This window comes from Hyaena hyaena, unplaced genomic scaffold (assembly GCF_003009895.1).
Source record: "Hyaena hyaena isolate Hyena2069 unplaced genomic scaffold, ASM300989v1 scaffold_4, whole genome shotgun sequence".
NCBI lineage: Eukaryota > Metazoa > Chordata > Mammalia > Carnivora > Hyaenidae > Hyaena > Hyaena hyaena.
The window spans coordinates 461,764-475,385 of record NW_024080636.1 but is presented as its reverse complement, the minus strand read 5'-3'; the positions used below and the strand labels follow the sequence as shown (position 1 = coordinate 475,385).

The following is a 13,622-nucleotide window of genomic DNA, read 5'->3' as shown; positions in this document are numbered from 1 at the left end:
CTTCAAGTCAAAAGGGCAAGGTGGGGATGCTCAGAGGAGGCCGTGAGTGGAACCGGCAAAGCAAACGACTTCCTCGAAACATGAGTCAAGAAAAATTGTCCTTGGGGCCTGGGTGGCTCAGTCCCTTAAGCATCCGATGGCAGCTCAGGTCATGATCTCGTGGTTCGTGAGTTCAAGCCCCACGTTGGGCTCTGTGCTGACAACTCAGAGCCTAGGGCCTGCTTCGGATTCTGTGCCTCCCGCCCTCTGCCCCTCCCCTGCTCATGCTCTGTCTCTCTGTCTCTTTCTCTCAAAAATAAATAAAGATTGAAAAAAAAATTTAATAGAAAAAAATTGTCCTAAAACTTGGAGATAAGGCAGAGGGAGGGCACTATTTCTCACAATGTCATTTTGGAGCATTATTTAACAGACCCATCTAAGGATTGTTTCACGATCCAGGGAAATATGCCTTTGATTCACTATTTACTATTAACTAAAGGTCTTGCTGCTGTGAAATTACATGTTAACCTGCAGATTCTCATAAGTGATTTCTGTGCATTAGAAAGAATAACCCCTAAAGTTATGGCTTTATGACCCTGTAGGCCACTAACCAGCTTTGCTTCCGACCTAATTCTCTTATCCCCCCACATTCTCTCTCCAGTGCCCATTTTCCTAATTCTGCTGATTACCACCCTGCTGGCTCCTCATTAACGAGGTGAATAAATCACGTGCCTTTTAAGATTTGTGTGCGGGTCATTTTTTTTTGTTTAAGTCTTTGGAAATTACACTTTGATTTCATGAGCAGGAAAGGACTGTTAAGAAGCCTAATTAATATCCGTAAGAGCGGAGAGACTATGGCATCCATAAAACAAGAGCAGATCCAAGCTGCCGTGAAAAATAAGAAACCCGGGAAGGAGAAGCGGTCTTGGGAATGAACAAGACAAAGAGGAGAGGAACGATTCCAGAAGGGGCAGTAACTGGAGGAAAGGACCACCGTTAGTGATTCAGAAGACAAGTCAAGGAATTCTCTTCCAGTGCAGAGGGAATTTTCGAGAGAAAGGAGGGAGAATGCAGAGAACAGATAGAGTGGGGAAATATCCACTTACTGGGAATTCCAGGAGGCTGCAGAGAAGAATGGGCAATAACCAAAGAAGAAGCAATAAAAGGAATTTTTTCTTTTTTTTTTTTATTTTTTTTAACGTTTATTTACTTTGAGAGAGAGAGAGACAGAGTGAAAGCAGGGGAGGGACAGAGAGAGCGGGAGACACAGAATCCAAAGCAGGCTCCAGGCTCTGAGCTGTCAGCACAGAGCCCAATGTGGGGCTCTAACTCACGAACCATGAGATCATGACCTCGGCCGAAGTCAGACACTCAGCTGACTGAGCCACCCAAGTGCCCATAAAAGAAATGTTTTCGGGGGCACCTGGGTGGCTTAGTCGGTTAAGCGTCCGACTTTCGCTTAGGTCATGATCTCGCGGTTCGTGGGTTCGAGCCCCGCGTCGGGCTTTGTGCTGGCTGCCAGCTCAGAGCCTGGAGCCTGTTTCAGTCTGTGACTCCCTCTCTCTCTGACCCTCCCCTGCTCACGCTGTCTCTCTCTCCTAGAAATAAATAAAACATTTAAAAAAAAAAAAAAAAAAAAAGAAATGTTTTCTGACTGAAAGGAAAATGTCAGTTCTAGAAGGCCCCACAGGGAGCAGTTCTGCACCTAGACTTGCCCTAGTGAACTCTCTGAATTCTGAAGGTAAGGAGAAACCCTATCAGTTTCTGGCAGGGAAGAGCCAGGAAAAAGAAATAGACTTGAATGAGACTCCCTGCAATACGAGTTTGTGGATTTGAATGGGACCACATGCAGGGCTCTGGGGAGACAAATTAGGACTCCAGAGCAGACAAAAACCGTCCTTCACACAGGAAGGACACACACAGAAAGATCAAAGGGACATATGTTTGGACAGGCAAGACTGAAAAAATGATGCTATCCAAACACCTTGTCTTTCAAAAACACCTTCTTAAGTATGTCCTCCAGCCAGACCAAAGTGAGGAGAATGAAGTTCTTGACAGAAGGATGGCATGGCTCACAAGAAACCATTATGAAGCCCATATAACTTCCAGCGAGGTCTAAACAAGTGACAGAACGGCTGTGACATTGAATTCTGTTCTCAGGGAAGGGTGCTGAGACGACATATAACATTTTTTAAAACATTAGTGGACAAATCATTTCATTTCAGAGCATCCCTGTGGAGTTCAGCATTTCTTGGTGGCACTGACTTTCCATCTCGGCCATGTGCCCCGCCCCTCCCCGGCCCCGTCTCAATGGCATCTCACACAGGCGCATGCACGCACACTGACACACACACACACACACACACACATAGATGAATACATGCACTGTCGCGTACACTGACACACGCGCACGGGCCTCCAGCCTTTTCCTCTCCTCCTCTGTCTCTCCTCCTTCTCACTTGGGCTCTACGACCCATTACTGGGCATGGTTAACACCTGCTCACCCTTTAGCTCTTGTGTGTCGCCTGCTCAGGGAAGTCCTGAAGTCCCCAAGCTCCCAGCCTGGCTCAGAGATGCTCTCAGAAAACACAGTGCTCTTCCCAGAGCCCATATCCCCCGCGGGTGTGACACGTTCACCACCATAGCTGTTGGGTGCCTCTCCCCAGTCAGTAGCTGGGAAGGACCAGGCCTATTCTGCATTAGCTGTCCTTCATACCCCGTTCCTAGGACAGTGCTGACACTTAGTAGGAGCTCAACCAACCTGTGGCTGCTGGGTGAGTGCACAAATAGCCACCAGCCCCATTTGACCCAAGAAAGAAGGAACAAGGCACAAAGCAGGCTCCAAGATGCTCCAAATGGGCTAAGTTGCAACCCGGCTTCTCCACGACCGTGGCTTGTGTCAGAAGCAACCGCGGTTTGGAGTCACATATTTCCCGGGTCTGTGCTCTATCTCCAACCTACTGAGTGATCTAAGGTAATAAAAATTCTAGCTAACGTTGAGCGGGTGCTCATTTTGATGTAGCTATAATTGTTACCTCCATTTTACAGATGAGGAAACTGAGGCTTAGAGAGGTTAAGTCGCTTTCTCGGGTTCATACAGTTAGTGTTAAAACAGACCCAGTATGAGCTGACAGCGCAGGAGGACACATGACTTACCAGAGAGGGGAGGAAGGAGCGTCTGTCTGTCCAGGCGTTCAGCGAAGGGCCATCATCCCTCCCACCCCAGGGGTCCAGGAGGGCCCTACGCAATGCAGCGTCATTATTCTCACCAAGAAGCCCCACAGAGCATTTCAGTTCTGCCTGGTGTGCACCAGAGGCTAAGACCTGTCTGATGCACACAACCTACCCTGCCATGACAATGAAGAAATCCAGTCGGTTCCATGTGTCCCCAAGGTAGCACTTCTTGCCAAAAATGCCCAGGGCCACCATCTTCAGCACCATCTCCATGGCAAAGAAGACGAAGATGAAGTCATCAAAGACCTGCAAGGGCAGGAGGAAGGCAAGAAGCAAGGGACAGTATGAGGGTTGGGGACACAGTATGAGGTAGGGACACAGGCACGGACACGAGTGGCCTGGAAGAGACCTGGACACGTCTCCTCTCGGGCAGGAAGAGAACCTCAGAGATCCTGGCCCAGTGGAGTCATTTCACAATGAGGAGACAAAGGCCCAGAGAGCGGAATAAACTTGCCCAAGGTCACACAACCACTCTTTTTCCCTCAAGTCAGGCATACTGAAAAGAAACCAGAGGAGGGCGGGGCAAAGGGCTCCCCTAATAATAACTGACAAGCCCTGGGCTAGACGTCCGACTTTCATTCTCTTTTCTAATTCTCACAGCAACCCGACGGATAATGAGGAAACAGACTCAGGGCGGTGAAGCGACTTGCCCCGTGTCACGTGGAAGGTTAAGTGGTAGAACCAGCACTGACATTCAGATCTATTTGACTCCAAAGGCCACGTGGAAGGAACTTTCTCAAAACCGACTGGACACCCCTCCAGGAAGCTTTCAGCGCTGCTTCCTCTGTTCAGAAAGGAGGCCCCGAATGTGTCCCTAAGCATGGGCTCAGGTGAGTGAGTATGTATTTCCTGAGGACAGGGTCTGGGTAGAATTCCTCTTTCCAGGATCAGTGAGGGCTGTCGTCAATTCAGTTCAATAAATGAGCCCACTTGCTGTGTGCTGGGGCGGAGGCTAGGGGTCGCCGACGTAGAAAGGAGTCTTTGGTGAACCCAGCCCTGGCTAGGAAGCCAGCCTAGTACCCACTGAGGTTCATCAGTTCTAACTCCACCCAGGGGCCCGAGGCTGTATGAGGAGCTTGTCAACCACCCAGACCCAAGATCCACCCCAGAGACTGACTCTACAGATTTGGGATGGGCCAGGTCTGGATTCTTAACAAGTGCCCCCAAGGCATTCTGAAACCCTGGGCTGCTCCAGAAATGCTGAGCCCTGTGGAAACACAGGAGGAATTCCTCCCAGGAGGAATCTGGCTTTCCCAGGGAGAGGACATGAGATGAGGATTACAAATGATTACAGATGTTTATACCCATCTGTCAAAAGGGTACGACCCTAACATCCTGCACTTCAGATAGACAAGTTCTGCATGGGGTCATGGCAGGGACCAAAGATGAGGCCCCCCACCTGGGGCCTCGGAGATGAAAACAGGACAGATACTGGAGGCCGGCTCCTGATGGGCACTGAGAGACAGTTATGAAACTTGGCCTTTATTGCAAGAGCACCAGGGAGCTAAGGGCAGGCTGTGCGCAGAGGAGTGTCAGGGTCACTTGTGCCCTACTGGCACGGGGCAGTATGGTCAGTCTGGGGTTGGGGAGAGCAGGAGAAGGCTTGGGGAGGCACTTAGATGGGGGAAGATGGGAGCCTAGACTAGGGCAGAGGCTCCAAAATGTAGAGGAAGGGACGGAGGGGAGAGAGGATCAAGAAGGGGCACCGGTAAGACCATTTGGGAGTCATGGAGAAGACAGCCAGCTGAGCGAGGGAAAGCCATGAGTATGGCAGGCAAGGGGGGAAGTATGGCCGGTGGGCGGGGGCATGCTGGGTGGGCGGGGCACGGCAGAGGGCGGGGCATTGCTCCTGGGGGCGGGGCCGCGGAGGCGGGGCGGGGCAGAGCAAGCCAGGCAGGGCTGGCGGGCCTCACCTGCAGGATCTTGCAGCGATCGGACAGGCAGTCCATGTCGTCGCAGGGCTGGTACATGCCAAGTGTCACACAGTTCAGCAGGATCACCAGCATGCTGACACATTCAAACCATGTACACACCGAGTCAAGGAACAAACAGTCGGGAAGACGGTAGCCATGGGAAGGCTGAATGCACCCTGGAATATAAATACCCCCCCATCGACCACGAACACAGGCGTACACCCCGTTCCCCTCCAGATGCCTCCTCTGAGTGGACCAATGCCCAAGTTTTGAAAGACCTTGGAGACCGAAGACCAGCCTGTCCATCTCACAACAGACTTGGCTGCCAGTGTCAAACCCATCAAAGAACCCAAACCCCACCAACCCTACTGCTTGAGAGGACCCCTCCCCGACCTCCTTGCCCCAGCCTGAGAGTCCCCCTCGGGACCAGGAAAGGAGAAGTCCCCAACGACCCAGCTGGCAGGCCATCTCTGGGTTATCCCTGCCTCTCCACCTCTAACCACCTTCCTCTGACTGTCATGGACTCCCTTCTCTGACCGCCTCTCCCCTCCCCTGACCTAGGCCTCCTCCATGCCTGCCCCAGGCCTGGAGCTGGAGGAACCAAAGGGCCTGTCCAGTGTGGCTGAGATGGGCTGGACACTCCGTCCTTCTCTCCTCTTCCATGGGCGGGGTTAGAACTCATCACCAGATTCTGCAATATCTGAGCCTAGGCCCTCCCCAGCCTCTGCATCAAGGAGGGTGGAGCTCAGCCTTCACAGGCCTGCTGAGGCAGGAGATCTGCAGCCAGCAGCTTCGGGCAGGGCCTCCGAAGTTGTCTTGTGGGCGTGCTTGCTGTCTTCATTCACAGCGGGAACCTCCATTCCGAGGGACAGGGGCTTTGCATTCATACCTCTAACAGTGACAGGCATCCAGTAGGAGCTCCGTTGCACGAATAAGTAAATCTCTATGGGCCTTGCCCGCTCTGACATCCAGTGATTCTTGAGTGTCTTCAAACAAAACCCTGGCCCCTTGCTCTAAGCTGGGATGTAGCCACACTGGCCAGGCCTCACCCAGCGGGGGGTGAACACCTCTTGCCTGATGGGAGACTGACCTGGTTTCCCTGGCAACGGCCTCCCTCTCATCCCCACTCACCTTGGGATGCTGCTTGCCTTCCCACCTCTCCTTCAGACCCTCCTCGCCCAGCCTCGCTCCTTCCTCCTCCTCCTCCCGCCCCTCCCCCAGCGCGCTGCCACTCTCCCGCCACAGCCTGTAATTAATTGCAGTCACTGCTAGGGCCCCCTTCTAGCCTGAGCACTGCTCGGGCACCAGCTTCATCATTAATTAACTTTTTTGAAGTTCAAGCGTTCTAATTACCAGTGAACATCCCTCACCCCCTCCTTGTTTTTTCCCCCTTTCCTGCCATGCTTTCTTTCCTTCCAGCTGCCTCCTCTGTTCCCTCTGCCCTCCCTGCCTGCTTCAAGTTTAAAGTGCACTTAACAGGTATCTCCCGGGAGCCTGGAACCCCCACCACTTCCTCACCAGAGCCCTGAGCGACAGAGGTCAGCAGGCCCATTTTCCAGATGAGGAAAATGAGGCTCGGAGAAACGAGGGGTCTCGCCCAGGTCACGCCGCTGGGAGGTACCAGAGCTGAGGTTCACACCAAGCCTGCCGGATGCCAAGGGCACTGTTCTCCTCTGGGACTCATGGCCTATCTCTGCCCGTCACTTCCTCCTCCCTCCCCTGAGGCCTCAGACCACGCCCACTGTCTCTCACCTGGGCCCTTACACAGCCTCCCTGTTAGCCTCCAGTGCCGGGCTCTGCCCCTCCAGTCTGCCCCACACGGTCATCGGCAAGCTCTGTGTGCCATCTAAGCACTTTGAGCCTTACCTCATTTAATTCTCCGAGTGCTATTTGAACGTTCCATTGACAGACGAGGAAGCTGAGACACAGAGGAGAACGTGATTTGCCCAAGGTCACCAGCTGGAAGAAGAGCTGAGATACAAAACCAGAGCGAGCTGTGCTTTGCCTCCAAGCCATTTTGCCACTGCCAGGTTCATCTGCCTGAAACACGGCTCCGATGATGCCTTTCCCCTATTCAAAACCCTTCACAGCTCTGTCATCCTCCTTAGCCTCACACCCAAGGCTGCCTACACAGTGGACCCTGTGAATTCTGGCTTTATCTCCTATTAGCCTTGGCATCCACTGAACTTCTTGCTGTCCCCAGGCATACCCTTTGCACGCACCTCCTACTGTCTCCACCAGGCCAAACTCCTGCTCATCCTTCACAGCCCAGTTCGTCTGTCCCTTCTTCTTAAAACTTCCTTTGAAGCACCTTTCCCCATTCACAAGGTGGTGGCTCAGCCTCCTCTCCGGAAATGCTCCCTGTCCACCTGGTCTAGCTTGCACCACAGGTATGAACTTGGCAGTAACCATGACTACTACATGTCAAGTCCCAAGGGACATGGCCCTGGCTCTCAACACAGCTCACGGTCGGGGAAAGCGGGGGGGGGGGGGGGGGGGGGTGTCAGATGGGAAAACAGGCCTGGAGAGCTGGAGTGACTTGTCCAAGGTCACACAGCCAGTAAGTAGCCCAAGCGCCCTGACTCAGTGGCACCCAGAGCCCCCGCGTGGGGGTGCTTCTGTTGTTACCCACTGTACTGAGCGCCTCGGTGAGGCAGATGGAGTGGCTTTCACCTCTACATTGCTCAGCTTCAGACATTCAGAGGTGGACAGTCTCAGCCCTGCCCCCAAGGCACTCGGGGAAATCCCAGATGGCAGAGTCTGGGTCCTTTCCAAGAGCCCGTGAGGCTCAGAAGTCAGGCCAGAGCTGGCACTGCTGCTCATGGTTGCTGACATGCTCCCCACTGGCTCAGGGATCAAAGGCACCAGCCCTCCTTGAAGCTGAACCAGACCACGCAGCGTGGGGAAGGAGACTGTCAGAGGGAGTCAAGGTCTCCAGGCTACCTGGCCCGATGCCTAATGTTTCCACCATTAGTCACAAGCAGTGAGGAGCTCTGAGGGCACATGACTCTGGGGTTCAGGGACAATTCCAGGCAGGACAGAGGCCCCAAGAGGGTGGTGAGGATTTCTAGGTAATAGGGCAGGCCAGGACTTGAGTGCTGGCTCCACAAAGGAATCTTCAATGGCTCCCATGGCCCCTCACAGCCAACTCAAAGCCACCTGCCTGGCACCTGAGATTGTGCAGTGGGGACCCTGTCACCTTGCCAGCTTCATCGCCCACACCCTCACTCCTATCAGGGTAACCTCTGTCACAGAACAACTCCACCGAGGCCCTCAAAAAGCAATGAACCCAAGCCGCCATTGTGCAGGCAGGAAACAGAGGGACAGAGAGCCATCCTAGCAACCCAGCAAGCCAAGAGCAGAAGGGACCCTTAGACAGAAGACCCCCCACCCACCGGGGTCCCTGAGCCATGGCTGAAATTCAAACAAACGCCAAAACCCCGAGTTTCCCCAAACGGCCAGGTTCTGCACGCGTAGCACCTGCTCAGCACAGCCACCTGATTCGATCCCGGCAGCCAGGGGCACCTTTGAGGAACAGGGATGGGGGACCCAGCCAAGTTTCCTGGCAGACGAAACCTTCCCAAACACCCACCTAGCTCTGGGAGAAGAAAACAAAAGGACCTTGGGAGCTGTTGAGGCCACCCCCACCCCCACCTCTGGCCACTGCCCACTCTGTGGCCTGGCCCCCATCCCGTCCCCCCTGCTCTGCTGACAGTACCTCCCAGGGTCCTCAGAACCAGGCCTCAACAGCCCAGCAGTGAATTGATGAGCACATACTGAGCGTCTGCTGTGTGCCAGGCCCCAGGTTAACAGTGGCGACGACAGTAAAAATGGCCAACATTTCTCAAGTGCTCTTGAGCATTTGTGTACCAGCAGCATGTACTATCTCATTTAAACCCTACAGCAAGCACCTGAGGCAGGGAGCCCAGATGCTGCAGAACACAGCCTGTGTCACTGTGGACTTGGGACCAAGTCCCGGAAACTGGCAGGTACTGCTGTCATGCCCATTTTAGAGATAAGGAAACAGAAGCACAGAGCGCTGGCTCCAAGGGCCCCAGCCACAGCCATCGAGCGTCCTGCAGCTGTTACGGCAGGATTTGAATCTGCCCCCCGCATCCCCACTGACTCCTACCTGCCCCCTCCACCATGTTCTCAGCCACGTGTTCCTCTGCTCCCAGGTACAGAGCGTGCAATGTGAGAGACCCTTGACTGGCAGGTGCTTAGCGGAATTATGTGCTTTTTCCTTCTTGCCTACATCGGCTCCTCCAGTCTGGGCCTGGGTCATCGAGTCAGGAAGGATGATATTCCGCCCTTACATGGCTGGGAAGGACCATCCTAGTAAGAGAAACTATTGGAGGGGGGGCAGGGGGTGGACGAGGAGCTGGCAAGGGGAGGCTGGCGGTCTCAAAAGCCTCCCGTCAGTAAGAAATCAAGCTAGACCAGAGTTGTAACTCCACCACAAGTCCCAACTGCTGTCTTGAAAGCTGGAGGGACAGTGTAACTGGGAAGCCACCAGGCCCGGGGGCCTCCTCAAACCTGCCACTTCCCAGAGAGAAGAGGAACCGGATGGAGGGGCAGTGCCTGACGCCCCCAGCAGGCCCCTCAGGGCAGCCTCCTCTCTGGGAGCCGGAGCCAGAGGCCAGCACGGTTACCATGGTGACCACCACCCTCCATCCAGTAGGCCCAGATGACAGTCTTAGGTTTTGTAATCCGGAGGGCTTCTGGGAGAGTGGCTGGGGGCAGGAGTGCTGGGTTTGGCCGAACCAGCCAAATTTGTTTTTATTTTTGTCAAATCTGAAATCGGATCCATTTCCCAGGGTGCACCTCCGTTGTCTAAATAAATCAAGTGGAGGCAGAAGCTGGAAACTGCCTCCTCCTGGGCCAGAGAAGCAGCAAAGATGGACCAGCCTCTATGTGGGGGGTCCTTCCCCTGTCCTCAGCGAGTCCCAGGATAAAGGCTCAGGACTCTGCTCTCCAAAGGCTGGGGCCCAAGGTTGCAGATCCCGGTTCTCAGGCCAGCTTCTACAAGGCCGGGTCCACATGCATCCACAGAGCACCTGTTGTATACCCGGCCTGGGCAGCAGTGCCCTGAAATGAACGAGGCTAACCCCTGCCCCGGAAGTACCCAGGCCGTGTCCCTGCGCTGGAAGCGGCTGTGATGTGTGGCTACCATTTTGAATGTCAACTATGCTCTAGACCCTTGGGCTTCAAAGAGGATATCCCTTCACTACTTTATCAGTTTATTCATCTGACGTGTCTTTTTGAGCAAAAACCACTCTGGAAAGCTGCTTGGCATCTATTAAAGCACAACGGAGGCCCGTGTTAGGGCCCAGCAGTGCCACGCCTGGGTGCACACACCAGAGACATTCTGACAGAGGTCCACAAAATCCAGCATGCTCAGAGCCGTGTTATTCACGATGGCCCCAACCTGGGAACAACCCAAGTGTGCATCACCAGGAGAATACGTGAGGGAACGGGGGCTGCCAGCCTGGAAGAAAACCCCAGGGCGGATGGTCCATGGGATAGAAAGGCCAGCCAAGGAGGCTCCAGCCACTGCCGAAGAAAAGGGGAGGGCAGAGCAGGCCCAGGGTCCCACTGTCCCCACAGAGGAGGTGCCTGTGGAGAAGCCTTCTGGAGTCCTAGAGAGGCGGTCCAGATGCCTCCCCCAAGCCCTCACAACGTCCTGAATGTCCCCCACTTATATCAGCTATCGAACTGAGTGTGGTCAGTTCTGGCTTCTCACCGCCAACCAGGCTGTGCTCTCTAAAAGGCAGAGGGCATCCATCCCTCTCTGTGCCCGGAACCCGACCCAGAACACTGCTCAGAGCATCTGCAGCCGCAGAAAGGAGTGAGGTCCCCATCACTCAGAGGCATCAAGGAGGCTAAAGAGGCATGTCTGTGCTGGAGGATTTTGTAGCCTCCCTTCCCACCCTGAACCACCCCCTCTTCTCCTTTTTAACGTCCATCACCCACTATTCTGTTATTCGCCGCCCCCCTCACTGAGACCCCCTCCGTCGGCCCACAGTGGCTCTGGGAACCCCAAATGAAGAAGATGCCGTCTGTGCCCCCTTAGGAACCACAAGCAGACACTCGGTGGAGACACAGACAGAGGCTGAGGGCTGGACAGAGGGCTGGACACTCTCCCTCGGCCTCCCGGGGAAGAGTCCTCCACCACACGTCTCTCCTGCCTGCCAGTGACCACACACGCGCACACGTTCGTGTGTGCACTCGCCCGGACCCCACAGCCCTTGCGGCACCCGCACACACTAACACGCGTGCACACCCTCCTCCTCCCCCATCTGGCCGGCAGCCCTGGGCACGGCCGACGCGCTCTCTTGCAAACACAGCGCTCCGCTTCTCCGTACCCCCTGGGGAAGTTCATGAGCCCCTTCTCAGAAAAATGTCTTTGATGCATACGTTTTTTAATGCCTAGACTGAGAAAGGAAGGAAGCCAGTTATGTTAAAAGAGTTGTCAAAACATTGTTTTAAAAAAAAAAAACAAACTCGGATGGAGAACCACACGAGATTCATTATCAACACAACGGGCCAGTGGCAGGTCCGATACTGTGTGACTGTAAGGCAGTGATGAAGTCCACAAGCACCACAATGTGACAGGGAGACATCAGCGATTGCTAGTAGCGAGTCACAGCAACTGCCAGCAATCACCCGGGGCTTTGCTACCTCCGCTCATAATAGAAAGAAAGGCGCCCTTTCAGTCAGACATCAGTGAAAACAAATGCACAACTTGTCCCCATCGAGTTCAAAAACCCCAGAGGCGCCTGGGTGTCTCCGTTGGTGAGCATCTGACTCTTGATTTCGGCTCAGGTCATGATCCCAAAGTCGTGGGATCGAGCCTTCAGACAGGCTCCATGCTAAGTGTGGAGTCTGCTTAAGATTTTCTCCCTCTCTCCTTCTGCCCCTCTCCCCAATTCATGCCCCCCTCTTTTCTTTTTTTCTTTTTTTTTTTTAATGTTTTATTTATTTCTAGGAGAGAGAGAGAGAGAGACAGCGTGAGCAGGGGAGGGTCAGAGAGAGAGGGAGTCACAGACTCTGAAACAGGCTCCAGGCTCTGAGCTGGCAGTCAGCACAGAGCCCGACGCGGGGCTCGAACCCACGAACCGCGAGATCATGACCTAACCGAAAGTCAGACGCTTAACCGACTAAGCCCACCCAGGTGCCCCGCCCCCCCTCTTTTCTAAAATGAAAAAAGAAAAGAAAAGAACGCCCGGCTAAAATCCTTGTTCTAGAAACTCTCTCCCCCTTGGGCCCTGGGCACACCTGGGTCTTCTCCGACTTCATGGGCTCTGACCCTCAAATGTTAGCTTTTCTCAGGCCCCCCACCCTCTGGTCTCCCCTCTCCTCTCCTTGACCCCACACCCACTCCCAAGGCCTCAACTCTGATGGTGAGCCAGCTGACCAGGTCCGGAATCTGTCCCAGGCTCACTCACTGCTGAGCAACAGACCTCCCAGACGTGCCCTGGGATGTCTCTGGGAACCTCAAGTCCATCATAAGGGAGTAAGGCTAGGTCATATTCTCCCCGGACCGCCAAGTTCTCTGCACTTCCCATCCCCAATGAATGATGTCCCCCAACCACCGCCAGTGCTGGAAGTTGTGCAGGTGAGGAACCTCCAGAGGCTCCCTCCCCCTCATCCCATTGTCCCTCTAGAGACCTGTCCATCTCACCTAAATCTCTCTCCTCCACCCACAAATCTATACCCCTACTGCCCCAGGCAGGCTTCACTCCCTACTCCCGACTCTGAACAGTCTCCTCCTTCAGCCTTGCCTCTTCTGCAAATCCTCCACACGCAGCCAGTGGCTTCCTCCAGCCTTCCATGGCTCCCCAATGCCCTTCCAGAGAGTTTCCAAACTCCTTGGCTTGGCATTCAAGGCCCTTTGTGTAAATGCTCTTGGCCAGCCTCCTCTCTGCCCACACAACCTCCGCCTCCAACCTTGCTTGCTAGGATGCACTTCATTGAAAGCGTTGTTGCACAGCTACTATGTGCAGGGCTGACAACCAAGGCCTATAAAAGAGACACGTATTAATGGATCATGGAGCCTGTCCTCAAGTTACTCACAGTCTAGCAGTAGGTGAGGAGAATAAGTCAGATACAAAGGGCCTTATATGCAGTACAAGAAGAAGGCTTGACTAGGCATTGAGCAGGTAACAGGTGGATGGGAGATTGGGGGAAGTGTGTTGATCGACACGTATCTGCCAAAGAAGTGAATAGATCAATGAGTAAATGGGCTGATAGATGGATAGACAGGATGGTGGGGTAGCTCTTTGGGTCAATGGATGATTGAATGGGTAGATGGTTGCGAAGGTGGCAGGGTGGGGGAAGGCAGTGTATGCATGAATGTAAAGGTTAGGGTAGATGGATGGGTCAATGGGCAGATGAATGGATGAAGAGATGGAAAGATGGATGGATGGATGGATGGATGGATGGATGGATGGATGCATGCATGCATGGATGGATGGATGGATGGAGTAAAGAACG

At 53.9% G+C, this 13,622-nt stretch overlaps 1 protein-coding gene across 1 annotated transcript in view; it reads right to left on the bottom strand.

Annotated features, from left to right (window-relative positions):
- Positions 1–5,264, bottom strand: part of CACNA1I (calcium voltage-gated channel subunit alpha1 I) — an 83,261-nt gene extending 77,997 nt beyond the window's left edge. The window contains exons 1-2 of the mRNA XM_039236135.1: positions 5,127–5,264; positions 3,326–3,459 (exon numbers count right to left, since the gene is read on the bottom strand). Coding sequence (XP_039092066.1) covers positions 3,326–3,459; positions 5,127–5,219 — 227 coding nt within the window. The 5' untranslated portion in view covers positions 5,220–5,264. The remainder of the gene's footprint in view (positions 1–3,325; positions 3,460–5,126) is intronic.
- Between the last annotated feature and the right edge of the window lie 8,358 nt (positions 5,265–13,622).